Source organism: Cyclopterus lumpus, chromosome 9 (assembly GCF_009769545.1).
Source record: "Cyclopterus lumpus isolate fCycLum1 chromosome 9, fCycLum1.pri, whole genome shotgun sequence".
NCBI classification, from domain to species: Eukaryota; Metazoa; Chordata; class Actinopteri; order Perciformes; family Cyclopteridae; genus Cyclopterus; species Cyclopterus lumpus.
This window is the reverse complement of record NC_046974.1, coordinates 16978306-16998774: the sequence shown is the minus strand read 5'-3', so window position 1 is coordinate 16998774 and position 20469 is coordinate 16978306. Positions and strand designations below refer to the sequence as shown.

The following is a 20469-nucleotide window of genomic DNA, read 5'->3' as shown; positions in this document are numbered from 1 at the left end:
AAGAAGGACTCAGGCATCCTGAGGCTTCAGATAGAAGCACTGCCATCATGCTCGCCTTAAAATGTTCCCGTTGACACAGCCCCACTGCTTCAACTCGCTTCTATCATACATCAATGAAGTACTTTAGTGTCGATCAAGGAACATTTTAGGGCGAGAAGAGAACATTTCTCTTTATTTTATAACATTAAAAGTAGAGTTAGGCCTTGCTGTCGCGTTGTAATTCATTTAAAAACAGACGAGATCGTGTGAGTAAGCTGGGAGGGCGAACACCATAAGAGAAGGGAGACAGAGCCGCGAATGAGAGAAAAATATTTGTGTTCTGATTGTTTCACGGCGGTTACATTCTAAGGCACAAATAGATAACCCATAAACACTCAATAGATCATTTACTGCAGAGACATAAGCTCTTAGTTTCATTTTCATTCATTACAATGTGTACAATGCATCCGTAAATACTTGGCAGATGTCATCGCAGTCAGACAAAACATAGGGTTTTTGTTTAGTTTTTACATGAAACGGGGGCAGGCTGCAGATTGTGTTCACTCTGCGACCACCAGCAGCCCTCGTCTCGTGTCATGTTGATTTTTCCTAAGTCAGCTGACTAATTTGCCTAATCTTCACAGGTCTTCGGAAACGCAGACAACAATGAGCTCAAGGAACCTTCTGGTTCCTTGAGAAGTACTCCCCGAACTAATGTCGCCAGGAATTTCTTAGTTCTATGGGTTCGAAGATTTATCAGAAGTCACAACATTGCACAGCTGTCTATAATACAAAGAGGAAGCTTTTACACTTCCGGAGAATAATCATGGCAACAATAGTTATATCCTCCATTGCGATGACTGCCCGATAAATGGTAGCAATTTGATATATCAGGGACTTGCGCTTGCGCTTACGTGATTGCTCAACACAGAACCTTTCTGGATAACATTGTTTTGAGTTTATTTATTATATTTTTTGGATCTTGAGTGGTGGCCTCATTGAAATGTATGAGGTGGCTACAGATCGGGTGTTGGTTTGAACGAAGCTTATAATTATGTGTTGTGTCATTCACATTCACCACTGAATCGCTGCAGTGTTTATTAGCCCCAAACTGCAAATGTGCTAACTGTTAGCTGTAAGCTGTAAGAACCCCAGCTCTCTTTGTTATTTCCTTTCAGTCTCTCCTTTGCTGTCAGTTGTCTCTGTACGTTTATGAAGTAGATTAATTTAGCGCCGGGCTAATTGCGTCTATTTGCATCTCCGTATTCAATCTCCTGCAGCCTTTAAAATTCACTTCACGTTCTGAACACACAGTAAGTCTTCAGCGGCTTACGGAGCCGCCGGGCCAACATGTGACACTGACACCATCGACATCACCATAAGCCCGTCTCCTGCACAACTTCTGAAGCAGAGGGTGGAGGCAATCAAACAAAATGCTGGTGAGCCGACAAGTGCTGTCCCTGCATGTCAGAGTTGTCTCGACCCAGGTCTTTTGCTCCTTGTGTCCAGTTTTCAGACTTGGAAAAAGACTCAGAAAAGTCCACCGAATAAAAAGTGATGAAGAGAGAAGACTTGCAACAAGACGCAACATATATAGAATACATGTTAAAGTACACATGGGTCTAAGTTGGGGTTTCAGAATGAATTTTCCTTCCCAGTAAGTAGAAGTATCTGAATTAAAAGCTGCAGGTCAAGTGCTTTAGCCTGATCTACTGTATGTCTCCCTTTTTTCCTTGCAGATTTATTATTTACAGACAGTTTGAGGCTATCGTCTGGATTCTTAAGTGCTTCGGTCTGGGCTTTTAATCTCTTTTCCTGCTTTACCTTTCAGTCAAATATATGTTAGATTGCTGTCCATTAAAAGATGTGTGAGTCTCAGACTGGTTGGGAAAAAAAGTCTCTTATTGAAACAGTTTGCTGGGTCAAAGTGAAGTCTGATGCTCAGATCACATAATGGCCCAATTAGCTAACAGAGATGGGGAAAAAGGCTGCGTGACAGATGATGATCGAAAGACAGATAAAAGAACGGGACTAAAAGTTCAGCCAGTGACTAGAGGCTGCATTGTTCATGGCTCATATTACATAATTACACTCAACAAATAACAAACAAATCATTTTTTGGTGGTGCTCAGGAAAGGTTATGGAGTCAATAAAGTCAAAGCAGATTATCCCCCTAGGAGCATGAATATTCTCAAGAAATTATAAAGCAATTTGGAGACTGTCCTCGCAAGAACAACGGGAGCTCAGTTATTTCAGTAAATGCCCCAAAACTACATTTGTTTGTGAATGAATGCGCTCAGTTAATTTCATGGCAGTCTTCTCATGAGAGTTTTATATTCGTGTGGGCAAATAGAAAGTTTCGCCTGAGAAAAGGTCAGGGGAGTCTACAAAATGATAAAGGAGACTATTAATTATTATTATTATTATTATTATTATTATTAACAACATGTTTTATGGTCAATGTCAAATGTTTTTGCATGGTTTTATTATTGTCTGGTAACTCAAAAATATAGATTTTGGGAGCTGGGAGAGAATGTTCACCGGCCCTCTAAACAAATTTCACTAAGCTTTATTTCCTGGCTGGATTAATATCTAATATAAATATTACTTTGACGTCTCTTAATAACTCTATCACATTGTTTCAATCCTGTCTTGATGTACAATGGCACCACGGGGAGGGGCATGGGCGGTGAAGCAAAAGATAAGTGAAAGTAAATAACCACACAGAAAGTAAAAGGAGAGCTTCAGCGACTGGAATAAATGAAGAAAATGTGAGTCCTAAGATATGTGACAGGGCACAGATGGAGAACTTGTCTGTGTAGCACTTTCAGATTTGATGATGTGTGGATGCTCTCTAAGTTATTGCTTGGAGGAAAAGATCACATACGCTCGGTGAAATTCTTTTTCTCTCATTCCTTCGATTTCTCTCTTGCTGTGAAGTCCTGGTTATTGTTACCTCCCTGCTGTCTTGCAGTTATAAAACAAGTGAACTGAAAAACAGCCCTTGCTCAAAAGCCTGACTCAAAATAAAAGACATTTTACAAGTGAAGGTGGATAAAGGCGACATGATTTCTCACACATTCGCACAACTCCAAAGCAAGCCTTTGTGGAGACCATCCTATTGTATACAATGTAAACAATGTAGAATGGAAAATATTTGTAAGAATTGGCTTTGCATTTGTTTAATGAAACTATTGTTTCAAACTTCTTTTATTTGAGCAAAGAACCACCAACTGCTGTCCTGTTTTTCGGGTGAGGAAAGTGTTGCAAAAGTACTGCATAGAAGAAAATCCACATTTGGGTCAGTGCTAACTGTGTTTTTTGTTTTCAGTAAGCTGAAGTGATTTCTATTTTTTCTTCTTCTCTGTCTTGGAAAAAGATGGCACATACACAAAGGAGATAATGTCTTCTTTCAACAGTTGTCTGTCTCTCTCCCCGTCTTAAATCCAGATCCATGCTCAAGGTAGCTGCTGTCATACAATACTTCCCCAGTAGATAATTTTGATAAATGAAGCCTTTTTGCGGATGCACCTTTTCTGTCTAGTGTCAGAATCAGCCACGTGCTCCGTCCGTCAAATTTAATTTGTATCGACCTGTTTTTGAAAATCTTCAGGGGCATGTGAGAGATTGGCTACCATTTGTATTTATTTATCTGAGAATAATGGAATCGTCAGCAGATGCCTCCGGACCTGTGACACTGCCCGGAATAGAGATCAGTATTTAAGCAAATTAAAAACTTATTTTCCCCTTTTAGATTGGATTAGAGGAAGTGAAATAATACCAGGCCTGGGCCTTTAATCTGATATTGTCCATGTTTATTATTAGGCTTGACTTTTGCTTCATATCCTGTCTTTATGTCTTCTGCAATTTTCTTGTCATCTTGCTCCATATCTGTATTTTGTTTCTCCGTGTGAACAAATCAGTCTCCCTCTCTTCACCCCACTCCTCATGTGGATGAATAGGCACATGGTGTAAGCGGCTGTGTCCGGTGTTTGCATGTGCCCGCCTTCATGTCCATTTCTGGGTCCAAGGTTTGGGCTCCAGCTGTGGCCAGCAGCTGTGTGTGTAGTGCATTGTATGTGTTTGTGCACCCAAATGCAGGTGTGGGCACGTACCCATTTGATGCAGCAGCTGTGTGTTTTGTGTGTGTTTGGTTATGGACAGCTGCTTAGTAGCAGGTGATGATTTTAAGAGCCAAGCTTGCAGTCAGCCAGGCAGGCGGCCAGGGGAACGATGGGGAGAGCTCAGCCCAATAAGATGTAAGGAGGCCTGGGCTGGGCGGTCACTCAACCACACCTTCTGGACCTCTGCTGGATGCTAGTGGTTCAGGAGAGACCCAGCTGTGGGTGTCAGTGTGTATACATGACTCTAAACTGGCTAGACTCCACAGACAAACTTACTGATACTGCAGTATATAAATCAGTCACAGGAAGACAGTTACAGTAAGACTAGGCTTCAAAGGCTCTGGGTTTAGATTCACTGTGGTTCAGATCTAAACCGGAATCCAATCCTTCCACTCAAAGTCAGTTTAGCTGTTTAGGTCTACATGTACATGTCAATGTAGCATGATATGTGGTGAAGAAGACAAATATGGCACTTATGAGATGAAGAGAGATTACCCAAACCAAAAAAGTGAGACTGCAAAGATGCAGTTGATTTGATAGACGTATGGAAGATGGAGTTTTTGAACCATTAGAAGAAGAGTGAGATGAAAAAACAGATAAAGTAGTGTAGCAGCGGGTATAAAAAGGTAATGGAGAGAGAAAGACTACAGGGAGCGAGAACGGCAAAGTAGAAAACAATAACGCAAGGGTATACAATGAAGGAGAAAGCAAGATAACAAGACTACTAAACACAGCAGAAAACTGAGGCTGTCAGCAAATTGTTAGACTAACTGCTGCCTATAAAGTGTGAATAGGAAGCAAATGGGACCCATATGGTTTCCCTCTGTCATTCCATCTGTATTGAAGACCTGTCTAAAACCTCATTAAGTCCTTATGACACCTCCACCACTAAAATCAGACAGATGGTTATCAAGCTCTATGATGAGACACCAGCTGTGCTTATGAACCAGAATGACATCGACTATTTTGAGAAGAAAAACAAGCAAACAAAAGCTGGGTTCAATTTCATTTAAATACTAGAAATCTATTTTGTTTGTAGAATCACACAAACATGAAAAAAGGCTTACTTAAGAAAATAAAGCACCACACAGCATTTATTTTGAATGTCACGCTTGTAAATTGTTTTGTAATAATTGTCAGGTCAAGTGTAAGGACATCTTGAGTGATAATGGTATTCATAGGACACTAACAGATGTACCAACATCTGTAAGTTGAGTTGCATGGAGCACCAAGCTGTGACCACAGGGTTTATTCTTTGTGCAGTATTTGTCCACACTTTTTAAATATGTGTTCCTGCCAATAAGTTTCACTATTAATAGGTACAGTTGAACCTCATGTGACACTGTAGAGTTAAGAGGCAAAGCCAAAGTGACCATTATTATTTATTAGACTCTCAATGGGGATATCCAACTTGTTCATTGTGTGCCTGCAAGACCGAGGACAACAATGCAGTTTGAGCAAAGGTCAGTTTCACGGTGCTAAATTAGATATTCAGAAGATTAATATAGCAGCAAATCAATCTGGTACATATCACCTTATAGGATGTGCAGCTTTTAAAGCATGAACAACCTTTACACTTTTGTCTCAACTTTTCAACTTTAATTAAAACAAATTTGCCGAACATTCTCAAAGCCTCGGAGCATCACGTACTAATTATTTCCCATCAAGACTCATACATGAGCCCCAGACTAGTATCACTTATTTCCCAACACAACACAAACTACAAAATGTATTTTGAACCCGAAAAAGATGAAAGATAAAGATGACCCAGAGCCATGACACTGAGCTCAATAGTGAGTTTTTAAATGGATTTGTGAATATGTCATGGACGCAAGGTGTCACACACATGCGTAGGTATGCACAAACACAGTATGAATGTATATTATCTATCGTACACTGATCTAACATATGGAAATACAGAGTCTGGAAATAGCATTCTGCTCTCCGTGGAAGAATGAAAGGTTTTACAAGTAATGAGAAGATGAAGACTGGGATGTTGTGGTAGCGTGCAAACAAGCTGTCTCTCTCTCTCTCTCTCTCTCTCTCTCTCCTATGTGTTATGCCTGGCCATTAGTTAACGCTGTCACTGTACATACTAAGCCAAATCATTAGTGTGGTGGTTGTCAGGATTACTTGAATGGCCATTAGTGTGAGAGAACTTGGTGTGGAAGACATTCTATAGGAAGATTACAAGTAACATCTGACTTTGCGTTTATATTTAGTTTTGTTTAAACCCTTGTGAGGCGGGCCATTTAACTGTGAATATGCTTTGCATTTTGTATCCGATGTAAAGGATGCTACCGTATGATCTGTTGTTGATTCTTGCATTTGACTTGAATGTAAAAGAAGGTGAGAGCAGAATGAACATGCATTAGCTTAAATCAGTTACAGATACGGCTCATTATTTAGTGTTACAGTGGAAACTTCTGGGCCAAATTGATCACTATGAGTCGATGATTATTACAACTAATTGACATTTGTCAGTCAAGGCTGCTAGTGATGGAGACAGCAAAGTAGGCCTAATGAAAAGGGCAGATTTGCTTTTTATTTAATGTTTAATAATATAGGAGAGCTGTTTGAAACGCAGCTTTGGCTGTTTCAAGGGCGGCCTCATCCCAGGTGCTTTCTCCGTGCATATTCATTTCCATCCCCAGCAGCCATGACTGTTAGACTACACAAGGTCGCCTGAGGAATTTTCGCTGCTGCCATAAGATTCGAGGAGAGAAAATTACTTTCTCTCTTGTCATAATTTCAATGGGCACGTCGCACGAGTTGGAAACAAACGAGTTAGTGCGAGGTATCGTGAAGTATCATGGGGGTAAAGTTATAATATAGAATTTCTACAGGTAAATACAATTTCCATATGTTGCTACGTCTGAAAAGACTCAAGATGGACACTGCGGACTACTTGATTGAACTGCATTTCTAATGCAGTAATGCAGAGGCTGCTCTCCAGCAAGCAAGAAACACTCCAACAAGAAACTACATATTAAAGATAGAACATTTTAAAAACAAAAAAGTAAAACAAAGTCCTTCCTGCAAATTCATTGTGCTTGGCCAAGGCAACGTCTCTGAGTTGTGTACACTTTTCATGAATAAACTATCGAAGGAGAAATGTTGCTGCCGATGTGTTGTGCTCAGGGGATTGACTTTGGGGATTGTGCAGCTGCCCTGTTTTGTGACCTGACGTTTTTATGCCTCCACGCCGTCAACAGCTGTGGCCAGAGGCATTATGTTTACGGGTTGTCCATCCGTACATAAGTACGTCCGACCTGTAAAGTTTCGTGATTGCATCTTGTAAGGTAGTGAACTCAACACTACTTAAGCACAGAGTGCCTCTTTACAGCATCGTATCTAAGGCAGCAAATGCAGGAATGAAGTTGTTTTGTAGGAATGTTTAACTCTTTGGTTTATTATTGTGATTTAATTATTTCCTTTCACAGTATGCTTGATTGGTAGTTCTATATTGTCTCGATTGACTAGACATGCAGTGCACCTGTAAAGTACAACCTCTTGCATGCATAATAAATAGAAAGTTATTCATTTATTTTTTAAACAGAAAAGAAAAGAAAAGAAATGAGAGGTTCAGGTCTGACAATCTGTCTTGATGCTAGCATCACATCAATATTCAATTTCAGTTATTCTGCATCACTGGCTGCCTGCCACAACTGTGTATCTGCCATCTAAAGTTTACTATATGCACTCTGAGGTATTTTTCAGACTGTCAAGGGCAATGTGACATCAAGAATCGTTAGGAAAAGGTGTGTTTGTGTGCCTCTCTGTGTGTATGTAGCAAGATAAGCATTTAACTGTCTAAATGTCGAAGGTGTGTAATTAATGTCAACCTGAGTGCTGTCAATATGCGACGACTGCGACTGAGAACAGTGTTTTGCCCCATCTTAAGGTTTAATCATGGCCCATAGGGTCCCTCGACAGGTGTATGTGTGGGCACATTGTGTTGCAGAGGTTGGAGGATGATTGCTCTGCACTGTTAGAGAGATATGTGACAGATGTGTGCCTACAGGTGCCTGTGTGTGTGTGCGTGTGTGTGTGCAACAACCCTTTTTTTTTCACCATCATTCAATTAATCTTATTTTCCACAGTTGCTTTTTTGTGTCTTAAGGTTTGTGCCTGTGTATGTGTGCATGTGTGAGTTCGTATTGTCGTGCACATGTTGTCCTTGCCTCCTTTTTCCTCCTACTGTGTCTATAATGAAAAGCTAAATGGGCTGGGTTAGCAATGATTAAAGATGGACAGCTACCCAGGAGGAGACGGAGAAAACAGCGGTCGGGAAATGACAGTTGGCGGTAAATGACAGCTCTGCTATGTTTAGGATAAATGGATCGTGCAGCTATATTCAGCCTTTCGCCATCAATTATTCAAAGACCCACCGACAAGACAAATCCCCAATAACTAAGATTCCTCTGCAGTGATGGTGAAGCAAGTTTCTAACAAGGTGACATGATTCACCCAGTTTCTTACAAGTGGGATCCGTTACATATTCACATCCGCAAGAGTGCCTCCGTGAATTAGCTGTTAATTATTAGCAATTCACGAACAACTAAGAATATAATGGCCTTGTTACATGGGCTATTTATCTGAAATTACTTTTGATATGTTCAATCATTGGTCCTCCCTCTGTGGAGAAGAAGCATAATGACAGCTTTTGAGACAACCCCTCATTTGTGTCATGGAGGAGATATCAGTGTGTGTGCGTGTGTCTGCATTTGCATGTAGATGATGTGACACGTACTGTATGTCCTTGCATACGCTGATATTCATGCATGAGTGTGTACACATTGGAGCAAGTGTGTTTTAATAACAGATGGGTGAATGGGTCATTTGTTATTTATAATGAGTGTGTGTCCATTATATTCTGGACCTGTCTGTTGTGTGTGTGTGTGTGTGTGTGTGTGTGTGTGAGTGTGAGTTACACTATCAGACATTTCCCAGAAAGACAGTGTCAGGTGACACTGTGACTCAACCTTACGTTACCGTCACCGTTATTTTCTCCCTCCAGTACAAAGAAATTAAGTGTGAAGTGTCTCTGTTTTTAGTGTATTGATTTTACTGTTCCCTTGACTTTTGAGCATAAGTTTAACATTTTAAATGTTTTTTTTTTTAGTTTAAATTTCTGGACAGCTATTGAATGAATTGCCATGCATTTTGATGGAGATGCTGTCCAGAGGATTAATCGTAATGACTCTGGTGGTCGCCTGACTTTTCATATTGCATGACCAGTAGGTCAAATTTACATTATTCAGTGAGATACCTCAACATTTAATGTAAGTACATAATCTTGAGCAGACATCCATCTATGGTCCCCAGACAATGTATCATTATGAATTTGGCAATCCTCTGACCTTTGCTTTCATGATGAAATTATCAAAATGTTCAGACTTGTCATGACCAAGTGCCTGCCAAACTAGAACATTTAATTTTAGTGGTTCATGATGCCTGCTGAACATCAGCATGTTAGCATTGTCATTGTCAGCATGTTAGAATGCTGCTGTTAGCATTTAGCTAACCTCACAGACTGGCTAGCATGTCTGTAAACTTGAACACTTCTCTCCTCTCCTTTTCTTTTCTTCTCCTCTCCTCTCCTCTCCTCTCCTCTCCTCTCCTCTCCTCTCCTCTCCTCTCCTCTCCTCTCCTCTCCTCTCCTCTCCTCCCCTCTTTCCCCTCCTCCCTACAGGATACCCCTCCTCCCAACAGTTACAATGTGAGTCAAACATTTGAGAAGGCTAATGGACGCTCTTACTTAGAGCCTCGAAATGAAGGCGCTAAGAGACGACAGAGCTGCTTCCTCTCTGCTGCGCCGCGGGATAATTCCCTCCTGCAATGTGACCCCACTGTACCAGGTAACACACACAAACACATATGGAGTCACATGACAAAGAGAGAAACTGATCCATCTCTCTGTTTGAAAACCATACAGTTCCCCCTTTCTCCATAATACAGTCCAATTAGCTCGTTCTCTGCAGGCTTCTAACCTAATATTTACCTAAATTACACACCCATTGAAAAATGTTGTTTCAAAATTGATAGATTCATGACTTACTTGGATAATTTATGGCTAGCCCCATTTACCAAGGGACTGAACCCATGAGACACCCCAAACCGTTTAACCAAAATCCAATTTGCATATAAATAGATTTGGACTGTTTGTAATAGTGTTTCTTCTTCATACACACACGCACACACTGAGGCAGATGTGCAGACACAAGCATATGGACATGCGCACATACGGAGATACACACATACAATTGTTTTGCCCATATTGAATTTGTATTTATGAATAGACCAACAGTATGTGCAACATTATGGAACATTATATTCCTCATCATGCCGGGTCCCCAGTGATCACATTCATCAGTGTAAGAGCATTTAACTGTTCCCTACAGAATGAATGTGTTTCTTATAATGAGGATGTGATTCAAGTTTTGTTTTGTTTTTCTATGTGCACAGTTTGTTTTGCTATGTGTCCCTTAATTATTTATTTTTGCAGTTATCTTTTGGGTTAGACAAGCACCTGCTGCATTCTTATTGTAAAACTGTGTTGGACCACTGATGGAACATTTTTCTTATATTCGTCATCGTCATTTTTATCGTACAGAATACAATGTGTAGCCGTGGGTTCAATTAAACATTTCAAAATTGATTGTAAAATCAATTTTGAAATATACATGTTTCTATAGTATGAAAAGTTGAGGTTTTATGTTTTTTTTTAAGGTTTATGGTAACCATGTTTTGTAATGGATAACCCCCTGAGGCTTAATTTCTTCATTTTAAGAACACTTTTCCTTTGTTCAGTTCTTTGAATGAAAATGGCTTTGTAAGGTTTTTTTAGCTGCAGCACCACGAGTATATGCGTCAGTGTGTGGTTAGTGCCGCTTGTTTGTTATCATATCAGAAAATATGATGCAAATATGTGTATGGAGCTCTGTACACCTGATTATGTGTTTCATTCTATTTTCATAACATGGGCATTTTCTCTAAAAAGACAAACATCATTTCTAATCCCTGCAGAGTGTTTGGTTGATACCACGTCTTGGACAGCAGGACAGCAGGACGGTTCAGTATTCTGGTAGTCTGAGCTTCGAATTGAGTTCAGGCAATTTCAGTTACATTAAACTGCATCACATCAAAAAAGCTAGCAAACCCTGTCAACTCAGTTCTGATTCATACTCTACAATGCACCCACGCTGCTGTGACAATTGCTGTCCAATATATATGACAAGGAGCAAAACATCAGAGTAGCGTTTTACATAATAGAGAAAACGCATTAATAACTTTTAACCTTGAGCTAAATAATTCATCCCAATCTTAATGCCATGGCTGATTAAAAAAACAGCAATTCTACATCATCTGCCACCGCTGCTTTGCTGTAGACCTATTACCATTGCTGAGGGCAGAATGTGCAAAAAGTTGGAAGCTTTAGCTTCGACCAAAGGTATGTAAGTTACCTCAACCCACAACTGTGACATTTAAAAAACGTGGAAGAGTAGCTGTGGTGAAATAAATACCTTGGATGCCCAAACCTCTGGTTTCTTGCATTCCCTGAAGGTCACATTATGCACTTCTATAAAGTAGCTTCAAAGTGTCTTTAAAGTACTTATGTGCCTCTGTTAAAGCTGCTTAATGTGAAATGAAGTATTTGGGTGTGAATTACGTGTGCATGTGTTCATCAGGCCCTGGCCAGTACAACCCCAGTGTGAAATCCTTCCCACAAATGGCTCTGATCTCCTCCAGAGAAGAACGATTCAAAGACTCTGCAGATGCCAACCCGGGACCAGCTGCTTATCAGGTAACATGTCAACGTTTTGCTCTCGTGAAACATTCTTACCTCCCAACACACTCACAGTCTACATGATGACTCATTGAGCAGCCAACATTCAGTAAAAGTGCACTGACACATCAGTGTAGGTATGGATGTGTGTGTCCTTTTTTGATTTGAATTTACTGTACGACTAAGAGTGAGAGTATGATGAAATCTGGTTGTGCGTAAACAGACCCTGTTTGTGTGTCTGGCATATGCAGTAGAGGGCACTCATATATGCCTGACATCTTATGTTTTGATCCTTACAGAACCTATCAAATTTCTCTCTCTGACCTTGAGCTTTGCAGAAGAAATTGATTGCTTTGTAAGAAAAATCCAAACTTCAATACATTTCTGTGGTTTCGACCTAACTTTGCTGATGCAACATGAGGCTGAATGATGCAGTTTCCTGTTTAAGGCAGCTTTTCACTTTGTGGGAGACGTACTTAACTGACCTGCCTGGTTAAATTAAAGTGGACAAAAGTGAGTGCAATTTCTATTAAGTGTAATGCTGTTTAATGCAGCCACCTTAGACTGCTGACGGAGACAAATGCACTTTATGGATGAGGCAGAATACAGCTGTAATGGAACCTAACCAGAACCTAATCTCTCCTTGCTCCATTTCTGTGTGTTTTAATAGGAATTACAGCTTTGGGTTACAGCTGCAGGAGTGTGTGAGTGTGTGAGTGTGTGAGTGTGTGTGAGTGTGTGAGTGTGTGAGTGTGTGAGTGTGTGTGAGTGTGTGCGTGTGGAATGATTGAAAGAGCTAATGTTGCTTCCAGTCCCTCCTGACTTTGAGTGGTGAACATCAAAGACAAAGCTACTGAGTTTGATTTAAACCTTGCTACGGAGTTCATCATCATGTTCATGTCCATGGGTGTAATGTTATCACAGGGCTCTTTCTTCTCTTCTCTTCTGTCTGTCTGCCTGTCTCTCCATCTGTCTGCTGTCTGTGTCGATTCATCCCCTCTACTTCCCCTCTGCAGTTCACTGTCTCTGTCTCTCTGCCTCCACGTCCGTCTCTTCTCATTCTCCCAGATTCCTTATTGAGCATACACTGTTCAGCAACTGTGGAGATTACAGTACCTATAGCCGGGTACACACCATATGATTATTTTGCTGATCATAAATATGGTTTGGGCTCTACAACCAATCTTGATCGTCTTCTGATAGTTTTACTGCCCCTAATTCTAACTTAGATTATTTAAACAAATTTACATTTTCATGACAGGATTTGGGACCACTACAATTATGGATTGGGAACAATTATACAGCGAAGCACAGTAATCGTGACAGATGTCAGGTTATAATTGCCACACTGTATGTATACCTGCTTGAATATGACTGGACATGACATTAGTCAGACGGTAGCCAACCAGCCTATGAATGAAGCGTGACATTGCTGCTGCATCTTACACAACGCTCCATTCCACCTCATCAGGTTTCAGTACAGAGCAACCGTTCACTAGAAGTTTCCCTGCACTTATCACGTTTAACTATTTCCAGTTATCTCTTCCCCCTTTTCTATGGGAATTGCATCATAAATTATCAAGGCAAACTGTTTTTGATGGATGTCTTTTTTGGTACAGAAACATGTGAGCTCTTGCTGCATTTAATTGCTTGGATATGATTGGACGGTACCAGTCAGCTGGTAGCTAGGCATCTGATTAATAAGCCAGTGATTTTGATGCATGAAGAAAGCAGCTAACGCTGGTGCCACTTCATTGCTTAGCCTGACCCCCATCCTGTATTCCAGTTCATTAGGTTTCAATGAAGAGCCACAGCTCACCTGGAATTCACATCTCTCTTATATGAAGTTCATTCCTCTCCAGCTTTCCCTTTTCTGCAGAGCTCTCTCCCTCCATCCACCAGCTCTTCTGATTTGTTTTTGTTTTCTTTGTCTTTTCTGTGCAATATGGAACTGTTTATGATTGTGACCCATTTCTTTTTTTGGCACTGGAACATGAGCGATTTGTATTCAATTGAAATTGTGCTTCTTTCTGACCACAATATTAGAAATCCTGTGAATTTTAATCATTGTGAATAGTCATTATTTTAATACGTGCTTAATCTTGATAGGTTTAAAAAAACAAAATATACCAGTGTATGAGTGAGGAGTGTGTATCACTTTGTAAGTACTACGCTTCAGTAATGTCGGCAGAACGCAGTGCATATTTTTTCCGCGTGCATTTAAAAACCTCTATCGTCCTCCTTAGACGTTTGCTGATGGTGGTTCTTTCATCACCATATGCTGTGTTTTCTGCTCTTTATCTGCTCTACATGTCCCTCTCTTACTCTCACTTTGAGAGGCATTTCTCTCTCTTAAGGGGAAACTGGGGCTTTTTCAGCTAGTAAAGCTAGTAAAACCGTTGAAGTATCACATACAATCCACCACTCATCTCCTCTTCGAAACACATATTCTACGAATGCATTAAATTAAAAGTAAAATCTAAATTCTGTATTTTGGCTTGTTAAGTGTTTGTCGGCAGCCACTTCAGTCAAAGCAGAGTGTAGAGTTAATGTTGGGAGATAATTGGCTGAAAATAAAAATGGCTTAGTTTACGTAATTAAGCTAATAACAATGCTCCCTAATGTAGAACTCAATTGCAGACCAATATTTATCGTTTTGACTGGCCGAGGGCTCTTCGTTCGTTCCTCCCGCCTTTAGATGGCCTTATCTGGGTGCTCCAGTTTCCTCCCACAGTTCAAAGAGAACAAGCAAGTCTGTCTGCATTCACAATCACATCACTCTATGTTAGTAATGCAACATTTAAATATGGTTGTATTTCTACTAGTGTTGCAGACACAGGAGTCGAGGTGAGGTGAAAAAACTCTTTACTAACACAAAGTCACACCAGTGTGACTGTGAATCTATATGATGCCATAGGCCATGCAGAGTTAAAGATGATGTGAAGGGATGTTAGGTATAGCGTTAAGACAAGCAGGCAGAGAGAGTGGCATGAAAGCGACGAGTGAGAGCGGCAGGGCAGGGGGGAGAAAGAAAGGAAAGACCGGTACAGAGGTGAGACAGTGACGTAAAGGAGTTGGCAAAGCGTAGAAGAAGAGAAGTCTAGAGACAGACAGCAGCAAATTGCGCTGCTGAAGAGGGTAGTTCAATTCAACAGCTGTAAAATGTGTTCCTAGGACACTGCAATCTGAAACAGACGGCCGCAGAATGGCATCAGTGTGTTGGCATAAGCATCCACTCAAACATGTGCGTGAAATGTCATATAGCTATCTACTTGAGCAGCATTAGGTCACAGTGAGGGCTCATTTAGTGTTTCCATTAAATGCACCGCGTGAGGCACCTACTTCTGGAGGCTCGATTACCTTTCCCATAGCACGGCACATATAGGCTCTTATTGGTTGGGCTTAATTTAACAGAGTGCGAGGAACACAGGGGTATAAATAGACACAGCAGCAGACGGCAAGCAGAAACAAATATGAATTAAATGCTGTGATCTTTGCTGATATATAAACCTGCAGAGTGCAAATCACAAACAGAGCCAAAACAAGAAGCTCAAGTTAATGTGATATTCATTACGAGTTAGAACAGATGGTGTCCTTAACAAAGCTGACATTTCATCAAACTTTCCTCAGGGTGTGCACTTTATGTCTCTACATGTGCTTCCTTCCAGTGAGAGTTTTTATAGTTGTGGGAAGCACCGCCACCTGATACCACCTCATGTTCTCATCATTATTTCTGATGAGGGCTGCGAGGTAATATTCCTTATAATTTATAATGCAAAAATGTCTCTGCATGGCGGCATAACGCACCCACTCTGCACCCACTTTGCAATGTTCTTTTTATGTGAGTTTGGAGAGTTGGAAATCTTAACTTAACACAGTTGTTTGCATGACTTTACAGTATGTATGTATGTATGTATGTATGAGTGTGTGTGTTTATAATATATATATATATATATATATATATATATATATATATATATATATATATATATATATATATTATAAACGGCTGACCTAACTACTCTGCCATATTCCTCCATGCACATTTCCTCATATATATATATATATATATATATATATATATATATATATATATATATATATATGTCATATATGTCCTCAAAAATGTACAACCCAGATGGCACGTGTAAACTTAGAATGACCAATATAGTCACATTGAACACATTTGCGGGAAGTTTGCTGTCATTTGCTGCGGTCCAACCAACATTTCAGAAGCCAAACCTCCACCCCTGCATCCACCTGAAAGCTGGCAGGAGACGATTATCGTCACTACTCTCTGCTGCGCTGAGCTTGATGTTTGGGGATGGATGAGCTCATAGCCCACACACCAACCATCACGACTGTACATACATACTCTACTTCATTCTCATAATAATCTATTCCACATGTGCAGGCGGGACAGCACTGAACGGCTGATGACATCAAGCTGCCTGTCAATAAAAAGGTGTTTTGATCATTCTCTCCCCATGATGGTTTACCCAAAAAACAACAGTAATAAATTATTACGCTTAAAATGACGATGTTAACCTTTTCCCAACCAGTCTTAACCATTTATTACCTTTACCCTTTATGAAAAGCAAATCTTACCCACAGAGGTGGCAGATCAGACAGCAGTCTCACAAATCATGATTGTTACGGCACTGACGCACAACCTATTTTGTTGTTGAGGATTGAGATATAAGGTCTCTGTTTCTGTCTTTTGAATTATGTACGTGTAGCAAAGCAAGGGCTTCTCCTTATGTGTGGTGAATGTGGGTCAGTGGTTAGTAGGTCCGTCTTTCAATCAGGGGCTTGGCGGTTCAATCCCCGCCCTAGTCAATCTGTCCTTGAGCAAGACACTTAACCCTGCATTGTTCCCTGTAGCTGTGTCTACAGTGTATGAATGTAACATGGTTGTAAGTCACTTTGGATAAAAGCGTCAGCTAAATGACATGTAATGTAATGAATGTGGCAAGTGTGCGTACTCCAACAGAGAATCTGCATCCGTTCTGCACGTGTGTGTATAGGAGGAAGCTTGGGTTGTTGTGTCATGTACTGTGTGTGTGTTGTGGGAAAGACTTTGCATCCACTCTCTCCTCTGTGATTATGTGCACACTTGAACACGTCGACATACCAAATAACATCATCACCAACTCCCCGCACAGATCTCCTTTTCCTTCGCCCCTCTGTGACCTAGTGAAACATCCAATAATCTCCCTTATTATTGCTATGCTGGTGGAGTCGTCACTTCCAAGAGCTCTTCCACATCTTCCCGACCTCCTGGGCAACCCTGAGGGTGACCTGGAGTTGAACCCGCAACCCTTTTCCCATTAGGATCAATATCTGAGATCTGAGCGGCTCCGCCAATGTGCCTAATCCTGCTGTGATACCTCCTGGCATACTGATTTGTGTATGTGCGCTGGAGGTTGGGTGGGGGAGAGGGTGGGGGGGGGGGGGGGGGGGGGGGGGGGGGGGGGGGGGGGGGGGGGGGGGGGGGGGGGCTTTGTAAAATAGAAGACGTAGATTCTTCAGGCAGTACCTGTGTGTGTGTGTGTGTGTGTGTGCATGTGCGTGCGTGCGGGTGTGTGTGTGGGGGGGGGATATCACAGAGTGGGTTTGCATACAGAATGCATGTAAATTAATATAATAATAATTATTAATAATTATTAATAATAAAACGCTTTTCTAGACACTCATAGGACGCTTCACATAAGGCAGACAAAGAAAAAAAAAACTAAATAAAAAGACAAGGAGCAAACAAAACAAACAAACGGAGAAAATAAAATGTATGTCTGCATCTTAGCCTCTGTGTGTGTGGGGGTGTGTTTTGTTTTTGTTTGGGAGGTAATTTTGAAGTGCATGTAGACGATATAAAATGCCTTCTTATTTTTGGTCAAGCATTTTGATTTATTAATTACAATCAGGATGTGATGAGAATTTCAGTAAATATTGCAAAAAGCATTTTTGAAGCAGATACCAACACTGCTTTTAATGAACACTTTTCTAGCAGAAAGACAAGTGTTTGAATACTTGTTGTTTAAGATGAAATGATGCAATAACTAAGTAGTTATTTCATTTTTACAGTCCAGTGACCTTTTTCGAAAGTTGAACAAGGACCTGACAAAGACGACGAAGAAAAAGTCTGAAAAAAGAGGCAATATATCTTAGTTGAAAAATAGTGTGCTTCACACTCCACTTTGAGACATGTTAATTCAAAGATAATTCCTCAGCTCAGTCAGGACACTCAACACTCAATACTCATTTTAGTGGCTTTGCTAATGTGATGCTTTGGAACAATTCTGTGTTCAGCAGCTTGATGTACAGAACGTATGTACGACTACATCATGCTCATATCATGATAAATAATAATGCTAAATGATGCTAATATAGGAAGAGGCTGTTGAGGTGGAGAGAGTTATGGACCACCTGTTGTGAGAGAGGTTGTATGATTGGATAGTGTAAGGAACGTGTGACAGTAAAAATGACTTCCGTGCCCACCTGAACTATCGTGAGGCTCCATCCTTAAAAATTTCTGTCTTGTGGGGACTTTTCCATTTCTTGGAAGATATTGTAAAGCAGTTTCATACGAGGCTGTTGGCTTCAATACTCAGTTTATGGGAATTTTTATTAGACGGACAAATGCAGTAAAAAAACAGGGTGGTTTGTGGAAAACGCCAAGAACTGCAGATTACTCCTGTTTTAAAGAAAAAGGACAACTGCCCATCATTCCCCATTTCATCATATTGGCTGCCATCCATTCATTGGTTGTGTGTTTCTTTCTATTTTCCTAAGTCTTTGTTGCCATAGAGCAGTGGTTCCCAAACTTTTTCTGTCAGACCCCTTTGATGATATAGGAACATATATCATCAAGATATACCGCAACCCGACCCCAATTTTTTCTTGGTTTTAATGAATTGCATTATAATGCATGAACTGTATAAAATATTTTTCTTTCTTTCTAAAATAAGTACATATCACTTCACAGTTTATTCTTCAGTTTGTCTCTTCCCGCACTCTCTCTCTCCCTCGCTCGTTCGCGCTCTCTCGCTCTCGCTGGTTTTGCCACAGTCGGTCTGTGACATGAGCCGCTCTGGTGGCGTGGTTGGAACACAGTGCATGTCACGTCGGTTATTTTATATTGTTTTACCGGTGTATGTGTGCGCCTGTGTGTGTGGGTTGGTGATGAAGCCGCGACCCCCCTGTAGTACCACCGCGCCCCCCCTAGGGGTCGCGACCCCCACTTTGGGAACCACTGCCATAGAGTATGTCTGACAATAAACTTGTGTTTACAAATTTTAGATATTTGTCTTTTCATACCTATTTTTCATAGTGTAACATCCGCCTGTTGTCAGGATCTTTTCACAGCTAGTGCTGTACAGTGCTGCATAAAGGGACTGCCTGTTGTTTAATGCACGACAAACTGCATTTTCAACATTTAGGACACCTCATATTTCACACAAACATACTGTATTGCTCTTATTTGACTTTTTTCATCCCCCCCCATCGTCCCTCCTCTCTGTTCTGTTTGTGTCTCTGCAGTTGAGTCCAGGCCTCATGAACACAGTACTGAGGGGCACCTTCAATGTGACGCTCAATAACCCTCTGGGCCCCCGCTGTTCCCCCCGTGTGGCCCCTGGCCCTTTAACGGCCCACAACGCCTTCATCGATACCAGCATTTCTTAGCGCTCTTTGTGGGTCAAAGATTAGAGGGGAAAGGTGAGTGGGGTTAAAGGTCAATCTTAAGGTCATCACATTTCAATTCATATTCTATGGTAAGCTTATTTGTCATGAATATTTATGCCTCTATCCATTTCTGTTGAATATATAATAGACAATGAGTGATTATTTTCAATTATTGAATTGTACCTTTACTAAGCGTATTAATTACATGAACAGAAGTATATATATTTTACTTTTGCAATAGTCATATGTAAAAAATATATATATTCTATTTCACGGTGGATCCCATGTTCTTCTGTGATAGCCTTCAGTGTTTCAAGTGTTAGACATTTCTCTCACAGTTCATTTCACAGTTCATTTAAAAATCAGAGTAGCTAATTGTGATGTTTTTCTTGTATTTATCAGAGCAAACTTCTGAAGGATTAAAGTATTTTTTGTAATTGTTTCAGGCAGAAGTTTGGAGGAAGATGGCTGCTCTTTATTCAGTGTCCCAAAGTAAAAATACCTGCAGCTGATGGTTCCCTCATTCTTTGCAGTAATGACACGTTTGACACACTGATTCAGCTGTTTTTGTGGATCAGTCCCCTCTGCAAAAAACACTTTGCTAATCAATAACAATTAAAAAGCTATTACTGTGAATATTGCCTGAGGTTTTTTGAAAGCATGTTTCTCTTGATGTCTCTTTTTTTCCCCTGAAGCAGCATCAAAAGATCCGATCTGACAAAGAATAAATATGATGAGAAGGTTTTGCAAGAGAGATTTTACTATGCTGCTCATACTGGATAATGACAGGAACGCTGGGCACGCGGTAGCACTGGATCATTAGGCTTGATTTAAACTCACTTATCCTTTGGAGGCCAAGATTGTCAGAAAGCTTGTTTTATTGAAGGACAATGA

The 20469-nt window shown here is 40.6% G+C and overlaps 1 protein-coding gene across 1 annotated transcript in view; it reads left to right on the top strand.

The window, feature by feature from the left end:
* Nucleotides 1-20139, top strand: part of stpg2 (sperm-tail PG-rich repeat containing 2) — a 49183-nt gene extending 29044 nt beyond the window's left edge. The window contains 4 exon segments of the mRNA XM_034541709.1: nucleotides 9799-9964; nucleotides 11795-11910; nucleotides 19432-19608; nucleotides 20022-20139. Of these exon segments, the coding sequence (XP_034397600.1) occupies nucleotides 9799-9964; nucleotides 11795-11910; nucleotides 19432-19575 (426 nt within the window). The 3' untranslated portion in view covers nucleotides 19576-19608; nucleotides 20022-20139.
* Nucleotides 20140-20469: the final 330 nt, after the last annotated feature.